The sequence below is a fragment of the Anoplophora glabripennis genome, unplaced genomic scaffold (genome assembly GCF_000390285.2).
Source record: "Anoplophora glabripennis isolate ALB-LARVAE unplaced genomic scaffold, Agla_2.0 scaffold7, whole genome shotgun sequence".
Lineage (NCBI taxonomy): Eukaryota > Metazoa > Arthropoda > Insecta > Coleoptera > Cerambycidae > Anoplophora > Anoplophora glabripennis.
Genome location: NW_019419456.1, coordinates 865,693 through 893,079, shown reverse-complemented (window position 1 = coordinate 893,079; position 27,387 = coordinate 865,693). Strand labels below are relative to the sequence as shown.

The following is a 27,387-nucleotide window of genomic DNA, read 5'->3' as shown; positions in this document are numbered from 1 at the left end:
ATAGCCAACAGGCGTCCACTCGCATATTGAATAAAAAGTAGGTATACTATTATGTGAACGATGGTCAAATGTAATGTCTTTTTCCATAGGAATAAAATTTTTATTTTAATAAAACAGAAATATTTTCCGACTGGTCTAAAAGAATGCTTTAAAATACAACTAAGATCACTGTCATGTTATGCGCAACCCAAAAAAAATGTGCGAAAATTACAACTGAAAATAATTTAATTTCCGACTCTATTATAGAATTTGAAAATACTTAGCTTACCTACTTTTTGATAATCATTTGACATTCACGAATCACAAAATTTTATTCTATAAATTACTTATTCACGCTTGCAATGTTTACACAAAAAAATGTCTTGATATCTGTTGCCAAATGGAAATTAACAGGTCCTTTGATTTTATCTTTCTTTGGTTATTGTAATATTATTTGTCAGTTTCTGTCATAAAATACAAGTTCTAAATTCGTTTATATGATTTGCAACAAATATCAATCAGAGAGCTCATGTTACTCCTTATTTTGTTACATAAATTTAATACATATAAATAAATACGTACAATGCGCCACATTATCTTAAATAAAAATAGAAGATTGGTAAAAGAGGTAAAAGTTTTAAAATAAACCAGGCTATCTGATACGTATTTTTGAATAATCAATTTTAGTCAAAAAAAGTTGCAGCAAAAAATAACTTAGGGAATGCTTATTTCAACCCCTCCAAGGAGCAGAAATTTGTTGAGACCTTAATAGAAAATAAATTTGACATTATACTTTTTTTGGTTTTCAAATTTGATAGGTTAAATCTCCTAAAGTGTGATTATTTTACTAGACCCATATTTTTATGCAAAACTTGTTCTTTTTTCTGTAGATTCACATGTACTATTTGTGCTACTTCTTTTGAAAACACCCTGTATATCTAATTGTTGTCATTTGTTTCTATTTTTATTAGAATTGGTTTAACTTCTTTTTCTTTATTTTATCTTTTCGCTATTGTCAAATAATTAATACTGAAATGTGTTTTGTTTCTTATTAAAAAAAGGGTAATAATCAGTGATTGGGCTTAAGCTGCCAAAGATTGAGTTCCGTCAAATAAAGACTTTTTGACTACACGAATTATTGATCCAAAAAAAGTTATTTCTGTGTACTGGCAGTACTTAAAAACGTTGATTTCCATACAGGTAGATCTTCATTTTATCTATGGTACTTAAATAGCATATTTCTTATTTTACGTTGTCTCTCGCAAAGCAGCTGTTTTTTTCTGTGCGGCGGGCAGAAAACTTATAAATAACCAGAGTATTGCTTTCTACTTTCGCTCATACCACCCCCCGATTTAACGCTTCATTTGAGGATTACCGAGGACCGAGGCCTTTGTTAAAAATCGTACAAAGTAGGTACCGTTAGACCCGGCTACCTAGGTCATCGTTGCTGTAAAAGAGGCACCATTTTGGCATGTTTCGTGTCACACGGACAATGGGTACTGTTAATTTTAAATCTAGAACTAGATTTTCTCTGCGTAAGTCGTCATTGTATATTTTGAGAAAAATGTTGAAGTAATAACAGTAATTTTGTTTGATTAAGATCTTTAGTAATCCTTGATTTACCTATATTTGTTCTACTTTCACTTAATTGTTACAATAAATATTGATGAATTGCAAATTATGGAAAATTCTTCCATAGCCCTGGTAATATCAGCAATTTCAAAATGTCATTCAAGTAAAAGTTTTAAAATCATTACCTGAATAATTTTTTTAAGTGGAACACCTTGTATATTAATGTATTTTTAAATTTCACGTTGAATTTAAGGACTACCTTGCTAAACAAGTATCTAGTCTAAAACGTATAGCTTTGTTGTTATTTGAAGTTATTAAAAAATTTATATTTGCTGCGTTTTCGACAATATCAAATATCTCCAAAAGTAAATATGATAACAAAATGCCCTTTTCACCATTCGTTCGAGCTTGGGAAAACCTTGTAGTGCATTGCTTACTTCATACCTTTCAAATAAGGAAATAGTAAATACGGTCCTCAGAAGTACAAATGTAGAGGCAGATGCATCTAATTTTACAGTTGCCACATAAGGGATTTTTCAAACCTAAAATAGACTGTGTAAATGATATTTGAGCATTGTTTAACGTAAAAATTACCTAAAAATTAGAAAACTAGTTGAGGAACGTGCAAATAAATTTCTTGTTAAAGCAACTACAATTTTGTATGACAGTATGATCTCATCAAGTCAGCATATGGTTTTAAAAACGCATACTAATAAAATAATTCATAAAAAGGGAACATTCAAAGTTATGTGTTACCTTTTTCGATTTTACATGTATTTCATTGTGAGAGACAAAGAATAAAATTTTACATGTTATAAATTTCGACAAAAGACAATCAGGTTGTGTCAAATTGTCAACAAATCTATTTAATCTATTTCAGTTGCTCTGGTTGCAGATCATAATCTGAAAATATTAAGGGAAAAGATTAGCCCTTATATGAAAAATGTTTATATAATTTCGCATCATAATGTTAATTTTATAGGATGATGTGGACTCCATTTTTTTAACTCGAAATAACACATTTTAAATCCAATATGTGTTTATCAAATTTGATCTTAAGTTCAAAAATGCGTTATACAAAACGATAATTTGAGAAATGAGGTTAGGTAACGCCCAGGAGAAATGGTACATCCTGTATAACTAGAAATAATTCGAATACCTATCTGAAGAAATTGATTTAGTGCAGTTTTTATTTGAAACAATTTTTTTGTATTATTGATATTACCAAAGCTGAAGGAAAGGACCTGTCTTAAACGAGACGCCCTGTACATGTCTATAACTATTCAATATTCTCCAACATTTACTGCAGATTACAATCGAAGAACGACCACCATGTGTTGGAAATACCAAATATGTTTTTTTTTTTAGGGTTCATAACCTAGTAACAAAATAATTGAAAAAGCAGTAAAAGTGTCCTAGTAAAAAGATGTAAGGAAAATAAAGGTTATCTATACTTCTATACGATGATACCTAAAAGATGACATAATTAACAAACATCAAAGTTGGCTTTATAACGGAAATGAATGGATGTGCAAAATTTTTGTTCCCTCAGTTCTTCAAAAAAATGAGATTCACAGAATATGTAGAAATATACAGGATGCTCAATCAACAGTGAATACAATTTTTAGTGGTTTTTCTCAAAAAATATGAAACTAAAAGAAAGACTAACAAGGAGGGTATCGAAGTGTTAGTCACCAATTTTAATGAAACGTCGCTACGCTATGTTGTAGTGGACAAAAAATATGAGACAATAATATTTTCTTTTCTGCCGATAAACGTTTTAAAGGGGTAAAAAGCAGCCCTAAAATTTATCCCCAAAAACAGTTTTTTGAAGAAATCTCTGTTTCTATACAATGTTTTTTATAATCAATAATAAACAATCTCCAATTGGTTTAAAAAAAATATTGTACACAAACAGTGATTTCTTGGAAAAAAACTGTTTTTAAGGATAAACTTTAGGGGTGCTTTTTACCCTTTTAAAATGTTTATTGGCAGAAAAGAAAATATACGTGCCTCGTATTTTTTTGTCCTCTACAATATAGCGAAGTTTCATTGAAATCAGTGACTGACACTTCGATAACCTTCCTTATAAGTATGACACTGTGTTCTAAGGAAAGAATCGTATATGAGACGTTCAAAACTTTTTTCGTATCCCTTGTAATAACTGAGATATAGATCAAATTCCAGAAATTCTCTGCATATCGAAAACCAATCAAGTTGGCCAGGATTTGTCCGCTTCATTAAATTTATTTCGAAAAAATAACACTAGAAGACCTAGTTTTTTCGGAAATAGAAAAAGAATCACTTTTAAATCAAAAGCAGAAACAGTTGCAAGAAATCCGACAATAACAATAATATATTTAGAGGTCTTAGAATTTCTCAAATCAATTTAATTTATTTCCCACTGCTAGTACGGGCTACAGATTTGTAAAAAAAAAACTCCCACAGTGAGCAAAGGATGCACTATTTTCGAAATTTTATTGTATGGCAGCGAATTCGATGAGATTTTTATTTTATCCTAAAAGGCATTCAATTAAAGGTTTTTCAAAGCGAATTTGTTCGAAAATTCGGTAGGTGGAACTTTTTAAAGTTCAGTTAATAATAAAAAGAGAATATTAAGCACTATCTCTTCAGCTGCATCAGAATCAAATTGATTATTAAACAGTTAGTTGTCGCAAAAAATCGTTATTTCGCCTTTAAAGATCAAAAATAGGTATTTGGTATGGTATATGTATTTTCCGTTTAACTATTTAATTGGATATCTTTGCCACGCTGAAGAAAAAAGAAATTAAAATATTTAGGAATTTTAATTTTTTAAATAAACAACCTCTCGAACCAATGGAATTAGTAAAGGAGGTTGGCCTTATAAATTTACTTTGCCTAACCAAAAATATGTACCTATCTCACTGAGAAATTAGATAATTCTTCGGGATTTCACAAAAACATACAATACATCAGATGTTAAAAGTCTTTAGTGGAATCACGAACGACTATATCTACGTTCTCATTGTGAGATGTTTCTGGTTAGGCAAAAAACTAAATTTATAAAATCAATCTTTTGACTGATCCTTTTGACGCAAGGAGTTGCATATTTAAAAGCTTTTGTGTGCAAAAATTCTCAATTAAATATTAAAAAAACACATTTTCTTTACTATCATAAAATTTTAATTCTGTTTCTTAACGTTTTATTTAATACGGACGAAAACAATTTTTTTCGAAATCTGTCATCAAAAGTCGACATTTAATGACGTTAAATTTTCAGTTCACAAAGTGAGTCTTTTTTGTCACCTAGCTGCAACATACTTTTATGTTCTAGAACGCCAAAGTCTTTTTTGTTCTAGAACATAAAACAAATGTCAAAATATTTTTTTTCGAAACTTATTTATGATTTTATTAATTAAAATTACATTTTAAGTAATGTATGTAAGTAATGTAATGTCAATACAAAACAGTAACTATTATAAACAGGACGATTACAATTTATTTTGCACTACATGTAAATTGAAAGTACCGATATTGCAGTGAGTAGGGTTTCTGGTCGAGACTTCTCGAAGCGAGAATTCCCGGGAAATCTGGCCTTACTCGAGACGAGAAAAAAGTGTCGAGAAATCGAGAAATTTAAAAATCACGCGCGTCTTAAATTCTTGATTGGAGTTCGTTTCGTTCATGTGTTCAATTCGTTTCTCGACAAATAACTGCACGTTTAAAGTGGTTTCTCGACTAGCTCATGATTTATTTATTTTAAGTTTTTAAGGCTTTAGTTTACTTTGTTTGGAATCGGGAATTCTTATAACAATAAATGAATCTTTGTCTTCTATATCATTGATCGTTATCTTTAGTATCTCATCTCTTCTCGAAGCTCCGCAAACACCAATTATTAAAATGATCTGAAAAATTGTACAAAATTAGTTAAAACTTCTTGTAAAAATCAACCAATTCCCTCTTTCGTTAGAATTTTGGACTTTTTCGAACGGTATCCAACTGATTTGCTTTTCAAATATGGTATTAGTTTTGGAAATTTTCTGATATTTACCTTTTTTTTGGAATTCAGTGTACTTTTTAACATGGAATATACTGACCATAACGTTGTTAAAATTAATTTTATTTTCGAAATATGCCAGTAATACCGCTTCAAACATTTTTTGAATTTTCTTCGCACTACACAACCATTTGAATTCGTTGTAAACAATTTCATATTGTCTCGACGATTTTTTGGGGATTAATTAATTGTGAAACAGCACTTTGCGCCGCTTCCAATACTTCCCCTGATGGTAAATGCTCGTCTTCACTTTCCGAGCTCATTTTGAATTAAACACTCTTAGAAGATGAATCGCAATATATAATTCTGACACTAAAACAACTAATTTTTATTGTTTATTAGGTTGCTATAGTTACCGCGCCTAAACCGTCTTGATTCATATACGGTTTAAACAATTTCAAACAAATTAAATTGTTGTATATAACACAATTGTCTTATTTTATTGCAGTTTTCAAAAAAATATTGTTTGCATCTCGAACGCAAAATGTTATAAATAACTTCCATTCATGAACGCAAAAGTACCATTTTAAGAATAACTATTTTGCTCTATAACAAAAAAGTTTTTTTCATACAGCTGTTAACTACTTATTAATTTAATTGAATTGAAAACATTCTTTGATAAATACGACTACTTATTTTTGAAAATTAATTTCAATTGGAGAAATTTTATAACTCAAGCTAGTAACTGAATTAACTGAATCAGAAGCTTCAATCACTTTCGAAAACATTATACTTGAAACTTAAAATTTATTGTTAATAGAGTGTTTACGCCATTGAAGTACATATTCAACATCCATTTCTTTTGATGAAGAGCCCGTATTCTATTCTTAGTTTATTAACATACCAACCAATTGATTGGTGCGTTTTCTATTGATATATTTATTGCAATCTGCAATTTTTAGTCAACTGAGATGCAAACACAGTATTTACGTCATAATGTAATATGAAATACATCTAAAATGACAAATGTTCTCTGTATGTGTCTTGCTGTAAGGAATTTTGATGACACATTATCATTGTGTTCTATATCTTGTGCTGTCATATTTGGTAGGTCTTCTCTTCTAAGGAAGTAAACATTTATTTTCTCAAGTTATTACAAAATGAAGTAATTTTAATAGAAAAAAAATTGAGATTAGAGAAGAATAACATAAAAAGCCTAATTAAAGGTGTAAGGAAAGTATTTTGTTGACAATAAATATGAAGTAAGTATACCAGCATATTTACATATCTGCGTTTTTGCCCCAAAAATAGAAATAATGTAAGATTAAAAAAAAAGAAGAGAAAAAATACCTATAGAGTACAAACTACAGCTAAATATTAAAAATACAAAGGTAATAAAAATTGACAGTAAAAAAACAGACACATATTGATGTATTTTACATGTATGTATAGGGTGATTCACTATATTTTGACCCCCCTTTAACTTTTTTGTTTTAAGAATTATAAAAAAATGTGAAAAACAAATGTTGCACAATTTTTTATGAATTTTTCGAAAATGATCGTTGAAAAACAAATTAAGTCCGAACAAACCCCATATGACCCTGCGCGACAGGGAACGTTCTATCCAAATATGTAAAAATTAGGGTGTTCCATTTAAATTAACAAAGTTAACATCAGCGGCCATTTTGTTTGGACTTCAACTGTTTTTCAACTATCATTTTTGAAAAATTCATAAAAAATCGTGCAACTTTTGTATTCCAGTTTTTTATAACTCTTAAAACAAAAAAGTTACAGGGGGGGGGGGTCAAACTATAGTGAATCACCCTGCACAAGTTAAAACTTAATTTTAATAAAAGCCGTGATAAACTCTTATTGCCTTAGAGTGCATTGATAAAATACTCATTTAAAGAATACAAATCATGACCTCGTAAAAGGATTTTTAATTTTTGGTTTGTAAAGTATGTTACATTAAATTGTATACTATACTTCTTACAAAAAGGTATTTAAAAGGGTGATTGAAAAATCATTTTCAATTTTCTGTTAAATCTACGTATTTGTTTAAAATTACGAAAAAAAAAATACTTAAAACTGTAAACTTAAAGATAATCCTTCATTTTTCTTAATTGTAGTCAAAATTATTTGTTGTTCTTTTTATTAACAAAATAAAAAGAGCAGTAAAGATGAAGAAAACAATAGCAGTATTTACGTGATTTAAAAGATCAATTATTTCCAAAAAATTAATCAAAGAAAATATGCTGGACTAAAAAAATCAACTTAAGCCATACATCATTACATTTTTTAAATTCTCGTTTAATTTTTGCTTCGATTTTATTTAATGCTAAAAAATTGCAGTACCTATTTTAGAAAATAACAACTATTTTTTAAAATTGTAACTGGAGAAATTCATTTGGTATGAATTTTTTATTTGTGACCTTTTTTTGTGTCATTGATATTTCCACAGCTTCGGAAGAACCCGGCCTCAGCGAGACACCCCGTATGCAATTAACAATCCCATCGGCCCGAATTAACACCGACGAGGCGAGCGAGATCGCGACCCCCCAACCCCTAACCCACCATTGGCCGGCGCCCACCCCATGCTAATTGCCGGGGCGCCTCACCCTCTCGTCGCCGATTAGACGAGAGGGTGCAAGGGCTCCTCCCACCTCCTCCATCTTTCTACTACCCTGTTACCCGTCCCTAGCGGACCACGTGGCTCGGGCGGGCCCCAAGGTCGCCAGAAGGGCGCGAGGGGCGGGGTGAGGCGCCCTTCTTGACGCTGCGGCGCCCAGGGGTGGAAGTCGGGGCGCTCGCGGGGTGGTTTGATGTGATGGGGTGGCGAATTTATCGCCCTTTTACGCACCGGGAAGGTTTATGTACGAATAAATGAAGCGTACACGGAAAAAAATGATGTAATATTATACAGATTATAAAAAAAATACCACTAAGCGCGTGTGTAAAGAATTGTGTTGAAAGTATTGTATTTAAATGTATTCTTTATATATATAGGGTGAGTCATTAATAATGGTACACAGTTACTGGCAGATTGTTAACGTCAAAATATAGTGATTGAGCCAAACATGCCTTAATCAATTGTTTTCGTTCTACAGGGTGTTGAAGTGGAAAAAATATTTTCTTTTTTTATCTATATTTTAAGTATGTATGTATGGACCGATTATTTTGAAAATTTGTAGTTTTACGTTTTTTGAGGAGGCAAATACGAATATGCAAACAGTGTTGGGGTAACGTCTAGAGGGTGCTAGCTATACTGTCCTATCAATGTAAAAATCTGTCCAACTTTTTGTATTTTACAATTTTGAATTTTTTAACTACAAATTATTGTACTACGTTCAATTTTAAATAAAAAAAGGTGAACTAGTTACAAATCGATAAACTAAACCGTTTTCGAGATACAGACGTTTTAAGTTTTTGAGATTCGCCGGGAATTAAATTAGAAAATTAGCAGGTCTTAAGATATCAAGCCTGAATTAAGAATTAAGACAAATATTACAGCAATTGAAGATTTTATTATGCATATCTTAACAAATTATTAACTACTAGCGACTTCCATGCACTTTCTTAGCCTTTTATTTTTAGTCTGACGTTAAATAAAGTTCTATGTTGTTTGATAATATGAACTGATTCTTGCATGTTTGTCCACAGTTGCTCATGGCCATTAATAATGTTTTTGTAAACTAAAGATTTAAAATATCCCCAGAAGTAAAAATACAGCGGTTTTAAAACAGGGCTACGTGCAGGCCAAGGTACTTCGCTACCGCGTTCAATCCAACAGTGCGGGAAATTTCTATTAAGATATTCTCTTCTCTAAAAAATAACGACAAGGAAAAAACTACTTCTTAATCAAATAGAGTAGAAAACAATATGGTATTGTAGTGACAACTGTCAGTTTATTATGTCCACGGCTACCACTTTGGAAAAAATTTAATTCCTGTCGAATCTCAAAAATTTGAAATGTCTGTATCTCGAAAACAGTTGAGTTTATCGATTTATAACAAGTATACCTTTTTTATTTAGAAGTGAACGTAGTTCAACATTTTCTTGTTAAAAAATATAAAATTGTAAAATATAAAAAGTTAGACATATTTTTACATTGACAGGACAGTACAACTAGCGCCTCCTAGACGTGACTCCAATACTATTGGCATATTTGTATTTGCCACCTCAAAAAACGTAAAACTACAAATTTTTAAAGCAATCGGTCTATACATACTTAAAATATAGCAAAAAATTAAAAAAATTTTTTCAACTTTAACACCCTATACAATGAGAAGGAGCAACAATTGATTAAGGCATATTTGGCTCAATCGCCATTGAGCTGTGTACCATTATTATTGACTCACCCTGTATACAGGGTGTTTCAGAAAGACCTCCCGTAAATACAGGGAGTGATAGTACCATAAAAAAACAATTTTTTTTTTGTCTTATAAACTATATGTCTATCTCCTCTTGTTTTCAAGATACAGAGCGACAAAATAAAATTTTTTAAATAGAATTTTTACTAAAATTTCCAAACTGTGCGAAAATTTTTTATGAAATTTGGTATTCCGGGGTTTTTAAGGATGCCAAATATGTCATGGCACTCTGTATACGAGGACAACAGTTTATATAAAAAAAAGTATGGACAAGCAGATCCGAAGTTGATCAATTCGAAGTCTAAGATATTTGAATTTCCTCTGAACCTTTTCGAAATTAGAAATGTGAACCTCATATTGAGGATTCCAGATAACCGATGCATACTTTAATTTTGACCTGAGAAAAGCATTAAAGAGTAATGTAAGGGTGGGAACATCCCTAAAATTTCGAAAATTCAACATAATAAAACCTAAATTCTTGTAGGCGTTAGATATAATATACTCGATATAGGGAAAAAAGTCAATTTTGCATCAAACACCCATATCTTTAAATTGCGTGCATCTATTTAAAATAGTATTGTTTATATTATAGTCAAACTGTATAGCAATTTTTTTCTTGTAAAACTCATAACGTTACACTGGGAAATATTAAACGGCAACTTATTATTTTGGCACAATGTATTTATTTTTGACAAATCTTGTAAATGATAACAGTCTTGAAATGTATGTACAGATCGTCTTCATGTCGCAAGCATATAAGAGAGTATGCGTATGAATCTCATATCTTTAAATTCTCATTTATAAATATAATAAATAAGAAAAGTCCAAGTACCGATCCCTATGGAACTTATGTAAATAGCGCTTAAATTTTACTGCAATTAAAATAACACATTTTTTTTGTGGAATTATACCAAAGCACTTTTCTGTACATGATTATAATTAACTGTACCATAATGGAGAACCAACAATACAATGTACTATTGTGGTTCTCCAAATACAGTAATTTTTTCTTCGTTTAAACATCTTTGTAACAAGAATGCCTTTTTTGATTTGACTACCACTGTACATCGTATATTAATTATGTTGCTACACCGTTCGATTATAGAATAAGCCTATAATTCACACCATCCTTCAACTGTTGAATTTTCCATAGCGCACTTAACATACTGACGAAACAGCGCTTTCCTGATTGCAGACATAATACTACTTCACTTCATGTTCATGTTTTCACTGTTTTATTTCGTGCTAAGCCAGGCTATTTTTCTTCTCGTTTAAGCCGCGTACGACAGCTATATTTCCTCTAGCTGACAACGCCACAGCACGATACACGCCGATTTTATGGTCGCGGACCCCGTAACATCCCCTAGCTGCAGTAAATTGCGTCCAACAAAGTTATTTTCGTCACCACAGTCGACTTCGGTACTTTTGAGTTATGGTTGTTGTCTAGATAGGGTCGTCGAACATAAAATCTCGAAACAATATTAGAGCGGGGTAATGCGGAAACGTCTTTACTGGAAGCTTCAGGATTAGGACCTTTCGTTTCATTTACATTGGCAAGTCTGTCGTCAGATGTTTTTATGTTGCTCAGTTGGCAGTGTCAACAATGGCCAATAGAAGCTGCTCGTCGCCGAGGTGTATATCGTATACTGAATTTAATCACTCTATTCGTTTTAAGAAGAAATCTTGCAAGTTGTTAATAGCAATGCAAAATCTTTCTGTTGATAGAAAACCCGAAAAAATCAGGGTATTGCAAACAAAAACTCAAGACAAAATATCCACCAAAGGACACAGACAAATTTGATTCGTCCTCCACATTTTTATTTCTTTTCCAGATTCTGCTCGATAAGACTATATCTCTTGTTTTTACACTGGTATAGTCTTTCCGAAGTCAGTTGAACATGTATAAAAACGCAAAGTAATAAAATGTAATGAGAGGCCTCCCTTAAAAAGGTTTTTGCTAAAGGTAAAAAATTATATTTCCACTGTTTAGCGATCAAGACACTTCAAATTTCGAGCCCTGAGGATGGTGTAAAATAACACCGAAACATTGGCAATGATTTAAAATATAGTGTTCTTTTATTTATTGATCTTTATCCCTCTAAATACTAAAACCTTGACTTGGGTAAAAAATTATAATAATTTGTATATACAGGCTGTTACAAATTCGCTTCTCACTACAGGAATCTCGGAAACGGTAAGAGGTACGAAGTAGCGTAAATGGGGGCAAAGTTGCGTAATCAGGGGACCAACATTGTGCCTCAACAAAAAACAAGACTAACATGATTAGTTTTCGAAATATTTGAAAAAAACCGAAATCAATTTTTATATGTAACGTTTCGTCTCTCCAGGACCATCATCAATTTAATTTGTTTAAATACGACCCTAGAAATTTTATTACATTTTTTGCAAGTCTTCATGATCCTCAATACTGTACTGCCTCAGCCCGAACCAGATTCAGACGTTTTGTCTCGAAAAATTCATCTTCAGTGTATTTGTTCCAATTTTATCTAAATTTTTTATTTAGATTTCTTTGTTTATTGAATTATCGTTCACTGTAAGTGTCGTTAGACAATTTGAAATCCATCTAGTCATTTAAACTATTACCACCACGCGTTACAATAAAACATTTATTATTATTAACTATTACCATCACTTGGTCACACTCAATAAGTTGTTGCGTTCAAATTAATACATTATTACAACTTTAATTTTATTATGACAAATTAATTCTTAAAAATGCATATGAACAACCAAAACGCCAACTGAATATTATTCTTTAAAAAATTTCAGTAAATGTTCAAACATTTTCGTTTTGGCAAAGGTTGAAAATGAAGATCAGCATAATGTTATCGGAATTTATTATATCTGTAACCGCAACTATGAAAGAGCATGTCAGATATATTTATATGAATATCCTGAAAAAAATAGATCTGAAGTTGTTTGAATTTTGAGCACTCGAGAAGCCTAGAAATAACTATGGACACGGGGGTAAAACTCTAATAATTTTTTATTTTAATGCGTGTACGAATACACTGAAGATGAATTTTTTGAGACAAAACGTCTGAATCTGGTTCGGGCTGAGGCTGAGGCAGTACAGTATTGAGGATCGTGAAGGCTTACAAAAAATGTAATAAAATTCCTAGGGTCGTATTTAAAAAATGAAGTTGATGATGGTTTTGGAGAGACGAAACGTTACATATAAAAATTGATTATGTCATTCGATATAGGACAAAAAGTGGCCATGAGAAAGTGTTCTTCTTTTTTCAATATCACCTCAAACAAGGCTGAAATGAAACAAAAACGGATTTCTAAGATTTCGGTTTTTTTCAAGTATTTCGAAAACTAATCAGGTTAGCCTTGATTTTTTAGAAGCATAATGTTGGTTCCCTGACAATCATTAGTATCATTGCCATGAAACTGTCACTATGAAAGATACCTACTAAGTAAAAATGTTTTAAAAAATGTTACTGTTCTGAGCCATACATTATTTAAAAAATAATTATTTTTGACTAAACTACGCAGAATTCGAAAAAATAGTAGACATTTTTTCTTCAAAAATGTCTAATTCATTAAAAAATAATATTATTTGCTTGATAATTCAAAGGAACAAAAAAAAATTCGAAAAATTTCTGTAAAGAGTAGTTACAAAACTATTCTTATTTATAACCGATTTTGATGAAACATATGGCAGTGAAAGACCCCTATAGTATGAATATTACCTACAATTTTCATTTCGTTATCTTAATCAGAAAGAAAATTATTTTAAAATATATCCAAATGATAAGACCCCTTTGGAGGGGCATATCTCAGTAACGGTGCTCCGAAGGACCAATGTTTATAGGAACTTTTTTTACTATTTTAGGCTCTACTTTCACCACTTAATTTTGTACCAACTCTTCCAAACACCCTGTATAAACGTGCAATACCTTAAAATCAAATGTTGTACATTTCCCAAATGGTTTTCAGAGCACACTTTCCAAATTCTTCTGAAACTTCTCGTTCTTACCGTTGCTTTACAGAATATTTTCCGTAAAACTTTTTTTTGTAACATTAAAACTAGGTCTACAGTTGAACTGTACAAGAATGTATATTTCTCGACTCAAAAACATCGCAGAATTGTCAGCAAATGAAATATGGCTTGTTGTTCATATTCCCTCTCTCTTAACCAGACTCTACTTTTTATTGTTTCTATTGTTATTATTACTCCAACGTAAAAAATCATACGAGACTTCCTTTTGGTATCTCTTATAACAAGATACAAGAGCCGATGTATCCAACTGAATCGCACAAGCCCGTATATCCCCTGTTCCACCGAAATTCGCCCGTTAGCCGGTAAAATTTGGTCCGAGCTGCAAGTTTTTCACCCACCTGTCCAGGTGGCACTTTCGTGGAGATAATTGTGCGAACCGTCGGCCGTGTGTCGTGCCCGGCCTGGTCCGCGGAGCACAGCGGCCCCTCCCAACTTAACGCCCACTTCCTACTGACCCCTGCGGCACAGCGACTTAACTGCACTTCTTCTGGCCCGAGAGGAATGCGGTGCCGACGCACTCGCGGTCCCCGTAGACTACAGATCACGGGATTACGAAGAAATAGAATCTGACTCTATCAAAGCTGGTGCTGGTAGAGTAAACCGGGAGAATATGGCAACTTGTTTCTAATGCAGTCGTAATTTTATGACCCGTGACCACGATGGTCGTGTACAATGTCGCAGTTCTTCAGGAATGTGTTTCTAATGACAATATGGACGACAAACATTTTTTAGTCGGTCATTTCGTCATATAATCCAAGCGTGGGGTAATATGGCAGCACATATTGTGGAATATGGCAATAGATGCTGAGGCATATGACAAAAGACGTGGGAGAGTATAGCAACAATAGTTAGAAAATAATAGTAAGTAATATGGCAACATATGTTGAGGAATATGACAGGAATCGCTGGGGAATATGACAACAGACGTAGATTATGGGGGAATATGACAATAGACGTAGGAGAATGTGGCAACAAACGTCAGAAAAAAATAAGTGACAATATACGTGGGAATATGGCAACCTATGTTAGGGACTATGATAACAGACGTAGATTATGGAGGAATATGATAATAGACGTAGGAGATTGTGGCAACAAATGTCAGAAAACAATAATAATGACAATATACGTGGGAATATGGCAACCTATGTTGGGGAATATGACAACAGACGTAGATTATGGAGGAATATGACAATAGACGTGGGAGAATGTGGCAACAAACGTCAGAAAACAATAATAGTGACAATATACGTTGGGGAATATAGCAACTTATGACAAGATGCGATTCTCATTAATGAGCTGCCATGTTGTATTAACTATTTAAATGGTTAAGAAATAAATAGGTATAGAACTAAGGCATATGCCATGAAAATATACTTTATGATCTCATATTACATTACAATGTGACATATTACATTGAAATTTCATAAACATAGTCTTTGAACATATGTGAATATTAATAATAATAAAATAAATATGGTTCGTAGTATGTATACCATATTTGAAATCGTCTTTCGTCGTATCCAATTTATATCGAAAATAGAAATTCTGATATTGTATGTCAGTTTAAGAAAGAAATTATGAAGGAAAGGATTATCCACAGTAATCCATATTACCGTACTTTACATCATAGTCAATTGCTTCTGTCTCAGCAATTAATACAGTTAATAGCTATTAAAAATTTTAAGCAACCTTTTGAAGAAACAGACACATTTGTTTACAATAGTTCTGCACTCTTTGCACGTTTCACTAGCCAATCTAGCATCTTCGGGTATTGTATTGAACATAGTCTTCAACTCAACACTGCGTTGTTTTTTCACTGACATTTGTTATTCTCTTTTTCAGGTATAACGATCGGCTTAAAGACATGACGCAGAAACAGAGGATGGACAAAGAGGAACAGCAGAGGGTTCTCGTCAGGGACCTGAACCCTGTGATAACGTGCCGTCTCTGCGAAGGATATTTCGTCGACGCTACGACACTGGTGGACTGCTTACACGTGTGTAAGTATCTTTTTGTGAAAATTGCTCTTCATTTAGTTTATACCGGATGTCGATGTATTTTGTGTTTTGCCACTTGTGTAGTTTTAAAAGTAAATAAATATTGCGTGATAGTAATATTGCGAAAAATTTTAAGGAACAATTCCTTGACAAAAAACTTTTTCTATGACTCTCGAAAGGGGTTGAAAATTGCAACCCTTAATAGTTTTTCATCAATCAATATAAAACAACTAAAACACAAATGGTCACAGATGCTCAATGTGACCGCCATTATTATTGATGCACTTCGTATAATCCTCATTAATTTTCAGAACTGCATTTAGTATGAAATGGGAATTAATTTCACTTAAATTTTGTATACATTGATCAACTTTATGTCTTAGTTCATCTAAGTTTACACTGGTTTCCTTATAAACCTCGTTTTTTAAGTAACCCCGCAGAAAACTGTCCAAGATTGTAAGGTCTGGGCTATTTGAAGGCCATTGAATATTTCCTCCATTAGCAATCCACAAATCAAACCTATCATTTAAATAATTTCGTACTGCTCTGGTTTTCTGCGGAGGCACTGTCTTGGTTCCAAATTAAATTGGTATAGTCGATCAGCGGCAGGTCTTCCAATTTGTTTTCTATTTGATTTTCAAGAAAATGCAGGTATCTTTCCCCAGTCAAAGCACTTTCATAAAATAGTGGGCCAATGATTTTATTTCTCAATATATCGCACCAAACATTAAACAATGTGCGTCCTTGACTTGGAATTTCTCTATTACAGTAAGGATTTTCATTTACCCAGGTATGAATATTTTTTCTATTATAAATGCCAGCTGTTGTAAAAGTCGCCTCATCAGTCCATAAAATCTTTTCAAAATAGTTTAGGTTGTCATTTTTCAAGCGCAGCATTTCTCTGCAGTACTCCAATCGCTGAATTTTTTGATTTTAGGTGAGTTTTTGGACCGGCATAGTTTTATAGGGGCGGTATTTATATTTATGTAACGTTCTAATAATTTTATTTTGGCTTATTTCTGTCTTGAAGCATTTACTGTGGACTCTTGAGGCCTTTCTACAATAATTTAATATTTGAATTTACCCTGGTAAACCTCGAATGAATATTTGCTTACCTCGAAAATATAGTAATATAGTTAGTTCTAATTCTCCATTTGGTCTTCCAAGAGATTTTGTTTCTCTAAAGCGTCGCTCAATGTCGTAAAATGCAGCTCGAGATGGAATTGGAAACCCGGGATGCAAACGAGCATACTCGGCGCGCGCTGCATTCACATTATTATTATTATTGTAAAATAAACTTATAATTTCAAATTTTTCGTTCTCACTAAACATTATTTCTTTGTTAAAATAGTTTATTATAGTAAAAAATTTAATGATGCGTGCCTCATCCATAGATAGCCACTGCGATCCGTCAGACATAAATGTCCCTCCTGTTTTTTCAAAAATAGTTTTAAACTGAAATATGTCGAAAAGTCCTGAATCAAACAGTAACATATTACATATTTTTGAAAACAGAAAAATTTAACGAAGCTAAGTATGCACTAATAGGGTCAGTTGGGGTAATTGTAAACGATTCTAATAAAATCAACTTTGATAAAGTCTAAAATTTGAAGTTTAACAGTTGTGAAGATAACCTTAATATTGGACATTCTTTGGAACACCTTCTAGAATGCCTTAAACGTGCAACTTAACATTGTTAACCGTTACCAAAAAAAAAAGGGTGTTTACAATTACCCAGGAAAAAAAATATAGAAATATTGGGGCAAATGTAAACTAACCATTTATCATTCTATAAATTCTAAATGATTTTCCTATTCTAGCTCGAGCTATAAGGCAATTCGCAAGGTCGTTTCTACATCTATTATTGGGATTGCAAGACGGGTCCTGCAAACTTATAGGCTTCATGGTATTTTTTCTTCGTTTAATCCTTTGATATATAACGGCAATAGGAATATTGTAAGTCTCCCTGTAAGTTTTATTGATATTCTCTACATCATTAACAGCATTAATAAGATCCAATTCGCTGTATCTTTCAATGTTCGGTCGTTTCTTCTGATAATTTCGCACCATTGTGTTTCTGAGAGTAGAAACGCGTTTACAATTACCCCTTAAATGCTTTTACAATTACCCCGTTTTAAATTTTGAACGGGGCAATTGTAAACACACATCTACTATGAATTTGTGAAGCCTAACCTAAAAAAGTAACGTGGTTTCACATTGTTCATTCAATAATGAACGTTACTATATAAATAAATTGCCTTATCTTTATCAAAATCTGATTTATGCACATTTAAAAAGCAAAAGTAAATTCTGCTTAACAAATTTTTGAGTCGTATCTCCGAAAAATAACTGCCACAAGCAGAAAACCAACACAATGAAATCGTTATTACTGTACTATAACAAAACATTAGTCCACATGTCACGAATGCCTTTGTACGGCGTTACTACCCGCCAAATTCAAAAGTTATGAAGCTTGTTTACAATTGCCCCTGTTCACGATTACCCCAACTGACCATTAAAAAAAATTAATTTAGTGATTTCATTTTTTCAATTGCTTTTTCTGATAGTGTATTATAAAAATTCAAAAAAAAAGCTAAAACATTTATATTAAAAAACTTTTTTGTAATTTCAATAATAAACTCACAATAAGTGGCTAACCCTGTACATCTCTCAAGTCGTACAACTGGCAGTTTCATTTGCAACGCACAACTTTTAAAAGGTAAACTATACAAATACCGAATTGTGCTATATGAATTCGTTTATAATCTTGCTAACGGCAACCCAATACCAGCCAGTCGCCACTATGGAGGTTTTCTAGATCGCGTTGTCCCGCATCATACGCTGTTTAGTCGTTTACATCAGCGTCTTTGTAAAAACTGGAGTTATAAAATATATACCGCTGAGTATAGGCACCCTCAAACATTTACTCCTGAAATGGAAGAACAGGTGTTTAAAGAAATCGAAGATAACCCTACAACAAGCACTAGGGAGATTGCTCACACATTAAATCTTAGCCACTCAACAGTTTGGAGAATTCTTAAAAATTAATAAGCTTCTCTAGAGATGCAATAATGAATTTTCACAACACCACCAGTTTTCCCTTAATGTGTGTATGGGGAACTGTTGGGACTCTTTTGAAGAGGATTTGCTATCACTGTTTGAAATCCCACTTAAATTCTGTTGTCCGGCAGTATTTGGATGCCCAATCCGTTGGGTAAGTGAGGAGGTTGGCCTCCACATTCCCCAGGCATAAACCCTCTCGATTTATTTCTCTGGAGATATCTTAAACAGTTGGTTTATACGACTCCAACTGAAAATATGCAGCAATTACAGAGTCGTAGTATCACTTCTTGTGGGGCAATTCGCCAGACTCCCGGCATTTTTTAACGTTTCGCCAATCAAAGCGTCTCAGAATAGTAGCTTGTCAGAGTCGTCATATCCAACAGTTCTTGTAAATGTATTTTTTACTAAAAAAAACACAAAATTCAAGTTTTGAAATTCCAAACTCCGTAAAAAGATACAATGAAAAAACAATTAAGGGTTGCATGTTTCAACCCCTTAGAAGATAGCAGATGATAAAGTAACATACCAAACTGAATTTTAACCTACCTTTCTAATCCTGACAGCAGACGTTTGTGGAAATAAATTTATATAGAAGATACCCCTTACTTTTTGTCAAAAAATCGCTCCTCAAAGTTTCATTCGCAGTATTAAAGAAACGCCCTGTATACTAGCTTGTAACCTAACCCGCCATTCTTGACAATTTGCTCCACATTCGCGGTATTACATTTTAATCGGGCCATACACGCCGCGTCAGTAGGTACTAATTTCGGACAAGGTCATCGCAAATTAATAGGTTGATTAAATTTTTACGCTACCGTATTTGTTAAATAAAATAGAATGCGCATCGGCCGGCAGAATCGATTAGCCGAATCCCGATAATGTATACGGAAATTAACCCACATGGGGGCGCATCCCGCATTCATTACGGTTATTATCCGCTGAAATTTGTACGCGCGTGGTTTTTACCGATATTGTTTGTTATCGGTAGTGCCCGGTGAGCCCTACACTGAGAAGAGTGGTGCAGAGGTTCGATGAATGTAGAAATTTCGGAAAGACTTGAATTTCGGGTCAAATGTCTAGCTTGTCAATACGCCCTAACAAAAAAGGAATAGTCTCTAGATTAATAAAGATTAAAGGTGGTGGATTTTTAAGTTATTTTAAAGAAAAAGGTTCGTATGGGTGGTATACAGAGGGTTCAAAACATATATCGGAAAATGAAGGGTGTGACTCTTTGGCTCATTCTAAGAAATTTTTTTTTTATTAATATGGGTCCGCAAATGCACCGTTTTCGAGATATAGGGTGTCAAAATTTTTTTTTTTTTCAGTTTTTTGACGATATCTCAGGAACAAGATACAAAACTCAAATTTGTACACGTATTATCATTAATATTAGCTACTTTTGAGCGCTAATTAAATTTTCATTCATATGACAGTGGCGGAGATTTTAGGATTGCGTGAGGTTCTTTTGCCCCTAATTTGCGGAATTAGTCTACGTCAAACCGTTTTGTGATATTTTCCAAAAAGTTTGACATCATATATGTATTTACCTTTCTCAAAAATCAAGCCCAAAGAAACGCCCTTTTTTACTTGAACGTATCTACCACCGTATCTTGATATACAGGTTCGGAAAGTTCCCATGGTACATCGGCCGTTACGTGAGAGCGATAAAGTAAGTCATAGAAATCCGTGCGATAGACAAGGATGGTTACATTGAAGACGTTTCATAATTTGAATAGTCAGTCGACTTCTAACCCGAAACGGGCGATGACTATTCAGATTATGAAACGTCTTCACTATAGCCATCCTTGTCTATCGCACGGATTTCTTTACTTTACTTTATGTGGATTTTCCAGCCCTGTATATTATATTTTCAAGTCAACTTGCATGAAAATTTAATTTCTTTAAGAACTGCATAAATTTGTAGTCTGTAACCGACAACTAACAGTGGTAAAAAAAATAATTTCTGTAATGGCATGTTTAAAATTATGTAAAAATTTTAAATGTTGTCGCGTGATCATGAACGCATTGTGACGTCATTTAGTGTGACCGTGAACACAACCTGCTTCTCGGCCGTATGCCGTCTAGTCTACAATTCCAATAACGACGAGACGAAATTTAATTTAAAGAAACTTGCAGGCGTAGAGCCTCGAAGCAAAGTGAATTTGACTGTCTCTAGAGACTCTTTTTACTTACTACACTCATGCTCCAGGCAGTTCTGCCTCTGTCATTCATCTTCTCGATTCTCGATCACACTAAATGACGTCACGAAATTTAAAACATTTATTTTGCATCATAGTTTAATAAATTATTCTCTTCGTTTCCTTCAACTTTGATCACCGACTTTAACATCGCCATCTTATAAAAAATAAAATTGATCCAACTTATTTTTGTATTTATTTATTTTATTTTTCACATTTTTGAGACAGTTTCTCTGATTTAACCGTAATCACTTATCTCTTTTACAGTTTGCAGAGCTTGTATCTTAAGGCACTTCGAAAACAGCAAAACTGGATGCCCCACGTGCAACACTATGTACAAAAAGAAATCACAAACCTGTTTCAGGTAAGAGAAAATATTTTTGATGTCACTTTTCCACTTTTTACTGCTTGAACCACCTAATAAACAGTTATTAAACGAAAATAAATGCTTCATTCAAACCACCAGAGTTGATTAGGCACGTATTTTCAAGATACCCTGTATATGTAGAGGATATATGATTTAGAACTTATTCAAAAAAAATAATAATAAGTGGGTCTACTTTTGGTTTAAATGCCAAAAGTGTAAATAGACGTATTATAACTTTAGAAAAACCGTTTTTACGCCACTGGAAATCTGGTACTCCCATGACTGTACATACTATTAATATTTTTCGGATAAGTTTTGAGTGGCCCCGTACATTACTGGGTGTTTTGACAATACATTTATAGTTAAAATATCTTTGAATTTATGACTAGTTAGACTGGAAAAAATTATGAAAATTCTAGCATTTCTTTTTTTTTATTTCAGGCCTGACCCCCAGATCCAGACCCTCGTATACAAACTGGTGCCCGCCCTGTACGCCAAGGAGATGCAGCGGAGGGAAGATTTCTATCGCAGCACAGGCGTCAGGGCGTCCAGCTCGTGCAGCGACGACAGCGTCATCGACAGAGAAAGGGATATGATAAATGACCAGGAGGAAATGGTGAGTGTGTAGGACCATTCATAATAATCATTCATTGATGGTAAATAGATAGCGCCGGGTGCCCCTTGCGGTGGTTACGAGGGAGAGTCCCAATTTACCATCAAGCAGTAATTTTGAAATTCGTTCATCATTTTCCCAAAATGATCAGTGCCGAACATATTAGATGGGCATCCTCTCCTCTACGTCTTCGATTGTAATGCAATTTCCAAATACTTCTTTCCCCAATTTCATTCTTTCCATAGTCTAAGTGACTACTTATACCTATTCCATACTACCATCTTTTAAATTGTTATTTTTTGCACTGCAGATCTCATCTTACGTTGGCGACAAAACTCAGTTCTTCGGCCCCGAAGACTCGATATCCCTCTCCCTGGAGTACTACCAGGCCCACCTGGACTCCACTGACGCCGAAGAGAAATCGAAACCGCCCCTCTTGTCCAGCGACAGTGACACCTCCTCCAACAACTCGTCACAAAGTGACGGTGTTCAGACTCAAAACAAAATCAAGACTGAAAAGCCAGATCTGACGAACGTAAATAGTGATAGTGATTGTACAAAGGACAAGGAACAGAATGACGGTGGAAATAGTGTGAGTGACAGGGACGTTAGGGAGTGCGATAAGAGGTTTTTGCAGTGTCCCCCAGCTGTCTCCATGAAGCACCTTCAGAAGTTTATAAGGATGAAGTTTGGACTGACAGGAGACCACAGGGTAAGAGTATTTCACGTTCTTGCTTAAAAAGTCGTAAATAACCACTTCTGTGACGTCACGGATTCTGCGGTGGGGCCTTCTATCCAGTACTTTTATAAATCTTAACTGTCTGAGATCTCAAGCTGGATAATTATTATTGCTTACGTTTTAATAACCAGTTACCGTTTCCTAGTGATTCAATAATTATTACTGTTTGATAGTTGAAGAAAATGTTCAGTTTTTCACACGGTTGAAGTTCTAGTTCTTTAATTGGCCTACTTAAACATGTAAATATTTTTAATTTATGTGTATTAAATGAGGTTGTTGTTGTTTTCATTTGCACTATATATTCTAGCAAAAATGATCTAGGAACACTTTCAACATCGTAAAAAGTATACAGAGGGTTTTTAGAAGTACCTAACTAATTTTTATTTACCCAAATTTTACGTGAATATTTTTGGTAGCATGGATGTGTCATTTCAAATGTTTTTTTTTAGGTGGATATGATCTACAAAGGGGAAGTCCTGCCGGCCAACTTCAGCCTCATGGACGTGGCTTACACATTCAAATGGAAAAGAGTGAGTACAAATTAAGTAACATTCTTTTTTCTCTGTTTCTGATTAACTAATAATATTTCTAAACCAAAACCGAATCTTGTTTTTTGAAATGTCGAGAAACTTGTTCGTGTCACTGCAATCAATAATACTTCGAAGAAATCTCGCATATGAGAGAAAATTAAAAGGGGGTCTAAATTTGAACCTTGTAGTACTCGTGGAACTAAAGTTTGTTTATTCAATGCAATTGCATTTAGTCAATTTAGGTACTGTATGAATATGAACAATTTAAAAAAAAATTAGATTAGATGTACAATTATCTTCAATTTTAACAATTTCTGCTCTCCAATTCTCTTCCGTCTAAAATTTAATTTACTATTTATTCTTTTTTTCCATTAACTTAATGAAATCAAAAAACTAGGAACACTGTAAGTCATGAAAAATGAAAAAAGATCAAATTAGGTTACTGTCTTATTGGAAATATAATAGTTTGTTTCAAAACTTGTTTGCGTCATTGCAGTTATAGTTTTTTCGAAGTCAGTTGAACATGTATAAAATCACCTAGCAAAAAAATTTAATGAGTTTCATAGGCGCCCCTAAAAAATTTTTCTGCTAAAGGTAAAAAATTATAATAATTTGTATATAATGTGCAGAAAATTTCGATTATATGTTCATTTGGCCAACAATATATTTTAATTATTTATATCCTCAAACAATTTTATTATATTGATGGTAAATTTCGTTTTGTTCCGTTTCAAAAGGTCTCCAAAATGCCATGTTGTAATAATGTTAGTAAACAAAATATCCCTCTTATTTCCCCCTTTCGCAATTGTTATGAATAGAAGGTGCCTATAATAAATTAAAATTGCCTGAATCACACCGAATTCTACATTGCTGCACTGCACTGCTAGGCAATTTGTCAACCACTTGTCAACAACTGAGATTTATTGCCCAGTCGCCCAGTGCGGCTGTGTTACACGTTGTTTGCCAGGGCGCCCATTCTTCAACTGGGCGTATACATTTCTACCACTTCCACGTTTAGTTCTACCAGACCTGTATATGGGTATGGCTAAATAAATATGAGAAAGAGTTTTTTAAATATTTCAATGCTGAGTTGCTGCGTCAGCGACCGAACCTGGTACATACTGCTACCTCTTGGTACTTCACTTGAGATCGGAAAGACTACACTAATATTTTGAAAAAAATTAATCTAGTTAATTATTCTAGAAGAAATTGAAAGGGGGCCAAAATTTGAACCCCGTGGTATCCTTAAAATTAGATTTTGTTTTTCTAACGTGGAGCTAGTGTCACAATTGCTTTTAATCGATTTTGACAGTTTGGGAACAAATTTAAAAAATTTGCATGCTGGATTACTTGTACTATTATTTTCATTTTCAGCAATTTCTAACATTATCCTCTTCTTTCTCCTATTCTCTTCCGTCAAGAGTTGACGTTACTGTTTATTCTTTTTTCTATTACCTAATAGCAGTTTAAAAAATCGCGCATTGCAGTCATTAATACCAGAACAATCTTAAAGAGGCCTCAGTTGTTGTCCTCTTGGAATCAAAAATTATTTTATTGAAACGCAGACAAACTTGTTTGTGTCACTGCAGCTAATCAAAAAAAATCTCGCATAGTTGGCCATTAATACGAGAAGAAACTAAAAGTGGACTCAAATTTGAACCTTGTGGTATCCTTAGAACTAAATTTTGTTTTTCTAAGTCAGAATTAGTGATTGTAGTCAATTTAGCGATAATTTGTTAACAAATATAAAAAATTTAGATGTACTGACAATATTTGTTATTATTTCTAATTTTAGCTTTTTTTAACTTCTACTTCTTTCTTTTATTATCTTCCGTCCAAAGTTTAAGTTACTTTTTATTTTTTTTCTTTTAACTAATACTACTTTAAAAAGTCACGTATTTCAGTCATTGATACCAGGACAAACTTAAAGATGGCTTAGATTAAAACCCCCTGCAAATTTTGTTTTTTGAAACGCAGAAAAACTTAATTGTGTCACTGCAGCTAATAGTTCGAAAAGATCTTGCATAGCTGATCACTAATGTTGGAGGAATTTAAAAGAGGATCCAAATTTGAACCCTGTGGTATCCTTAGGATTATATTTTGTGATTATAACGCAGAACTAAACCGCAATTGTATTTAGTTGATTTAGAGACAGTTTGTGAACAAATTTCAAAACTTTAGATCGATTGTTACTTTTATTATTATTATTTTTTCCATTTATGACAATCTTTGACTTTTTCCACTTCTTTCTTCAATTTTTTTCTGTCCAAAATTTAAGTTACTACTCATTATTTTTTACATGAACTAATATCTAAGAAACTACGCAGTGCACTCACTACTACCAGACCAAAATTAAAGAAGGCCCAAATTTGAACCGTGTGGTATCCTTAGAACTAAATTTTGTCTTACTAAAAGAAGACTATCAATCAAATAGACGATTGAGAGTTTATGCATACACTTCAAAAATTCGGATCTACTTTTAATTATTATTTTCATTTTTAACAGTTTCTGACCGTATATAAATATCTTCGATTTCCTTTCCTTTCTTTAAGCCCATGAAATAATTAATCTGAAATTATTCCGATTAATTTATGTCCGTTTGGTGCCACAGAATCGTTGTTTGCAACGGTTGAAAGTTGTCGCCATAAAACGTTTGTATACAATAAGAAAAAAACTAGCGCGGAACATGTAGACTACTGCCGGACATTTATAGGACCAGACTATTAGAAATGTTGCTGCATAAAATCAGCTGGCTGGTTATATCAGGCAAATTTGCATATTGTATATCTGTGTCTCGCGAGCATACGCGTTATTTGTCGATCGATATCATCGAATACTTTCGAATGTTGTTAACGTAGAAGGGGTGCTCCTCAGGGCACAATATTAGGGCCGTTATTACTTACCAAATGTTCTACTGGCCCTTGCAATCAGAGATAATGTTAAATTGAATGAATTGTTGAACAGAACTTTTTGTGTCGCCCTGGTAGGCCGCAATTTTTTTGTTTGACGATGACGAGTGTTACAAATCACCTAAAAATAGTGGATAACGAGTTGGAACGTCAAGAATTCGATATAATTATCGATCTTTTGGACTTTGGTGCGAAATAAACGGCTTAGACGACAAACGGTCGACCGGCGTTCTTGACGAAATGCAAATCTTTGATAATTTTCCGTAGTTAGCGCTCTGTGTAAATGGGAGAACGGTGGATTTGTTGCGCCGTCGAAACGTTCTAAATGGTAATGAACGTCCAAGAGAGAGAGAGAGAGAGAAAGAATAACGACCTATTCGTTTTCTCAATTTCTGCTTCCTTGTTCGGCCATTTGCATACAAAAGCAGTTTGTGAGAGCAGATTGGAACGAATAACTGAACGGGTGATAGTCCACACTACCTAATTCTTCTTGGGTCTAGTTTCAGTGGCGTGCCGGTTTGTTAGTGTCAGGACTAGACGAGATACAAAAAAATCTTGCGTTCACAATTAGATACCGATAAATACTATACAGGGTGTTAATGAATAGGTGTTACAAACGGATATGGTATGTAAAAAATCCAAAAATAAGTGCAGTTTACTTAATAAACATATGTCCTAAAGCGGCTCATTTTCGAGATACAGGGCGTTGAAATTTAAAAATAATAAACTATTTTTTCCTGTAGCTCCGGTATTAGTTAATATTTCTTTATCAAACTCAACAGACAGATTTACTAGCTTAAAGGATGCATAAATATGGCAGAAACCATTTATTGGCTTCTTCTAGTGGCGTGCGATAGGTGTCGTTTCACCTTTTATCCCCCCTAAATTGTGCGGCACTGTACAAATATTCGTTTTTCGTACGTTATAGAATTTACTAGTATTTTTTACGTAAATAATGTATACTTGTTAGACTTCCATAAAATGAGTAATTATCAAGTTATTAACATTTACATTACTGAGGTCACCTTATGCTCCAAAAAC

At 33.3% G+C, this 27,387-nt stretch overlaps 1 protein-coding gene across 2 annotated transcripts in view; it reads left to right on the top strand.

Annotated features, from left to right (window-relative positions):
- LOC108910676 (polycomb group protein Psc-like) overlaps positions 1-27,387 on the top strand; it is a 65,314-nt gene that overhangs the window by 10,940 nt on the left and 26,987 nt on the right. For both annotated transcript variants that reach the window (XM_018715370.1, XM_018715377.1), the window contains exons 2-6: positions 15,773-15,930; positions 21,456-21,552; positions 21,997-22,171; positions 22,479-22,880; positions 23,357-23,437. In XM_018715370.1, coding sequence (XP_018570886.1) covers positions 15,795-15,930; positions 21,456-21,552; positions 21,997-22,171; positions 22,479-22,880; positions 23,357-23,437 — 891 coding nt within the window. In that variant the 5' untranslated portion in view covers positions 15,773-15,794. The remainder of the gene's footprint in view (positions 1-15,772; positions 15,931-21,455; positions 21,553-21,996; positions 22,172-22,478; positions 22,881-23,356; positions 23,438-27,387) is intronic.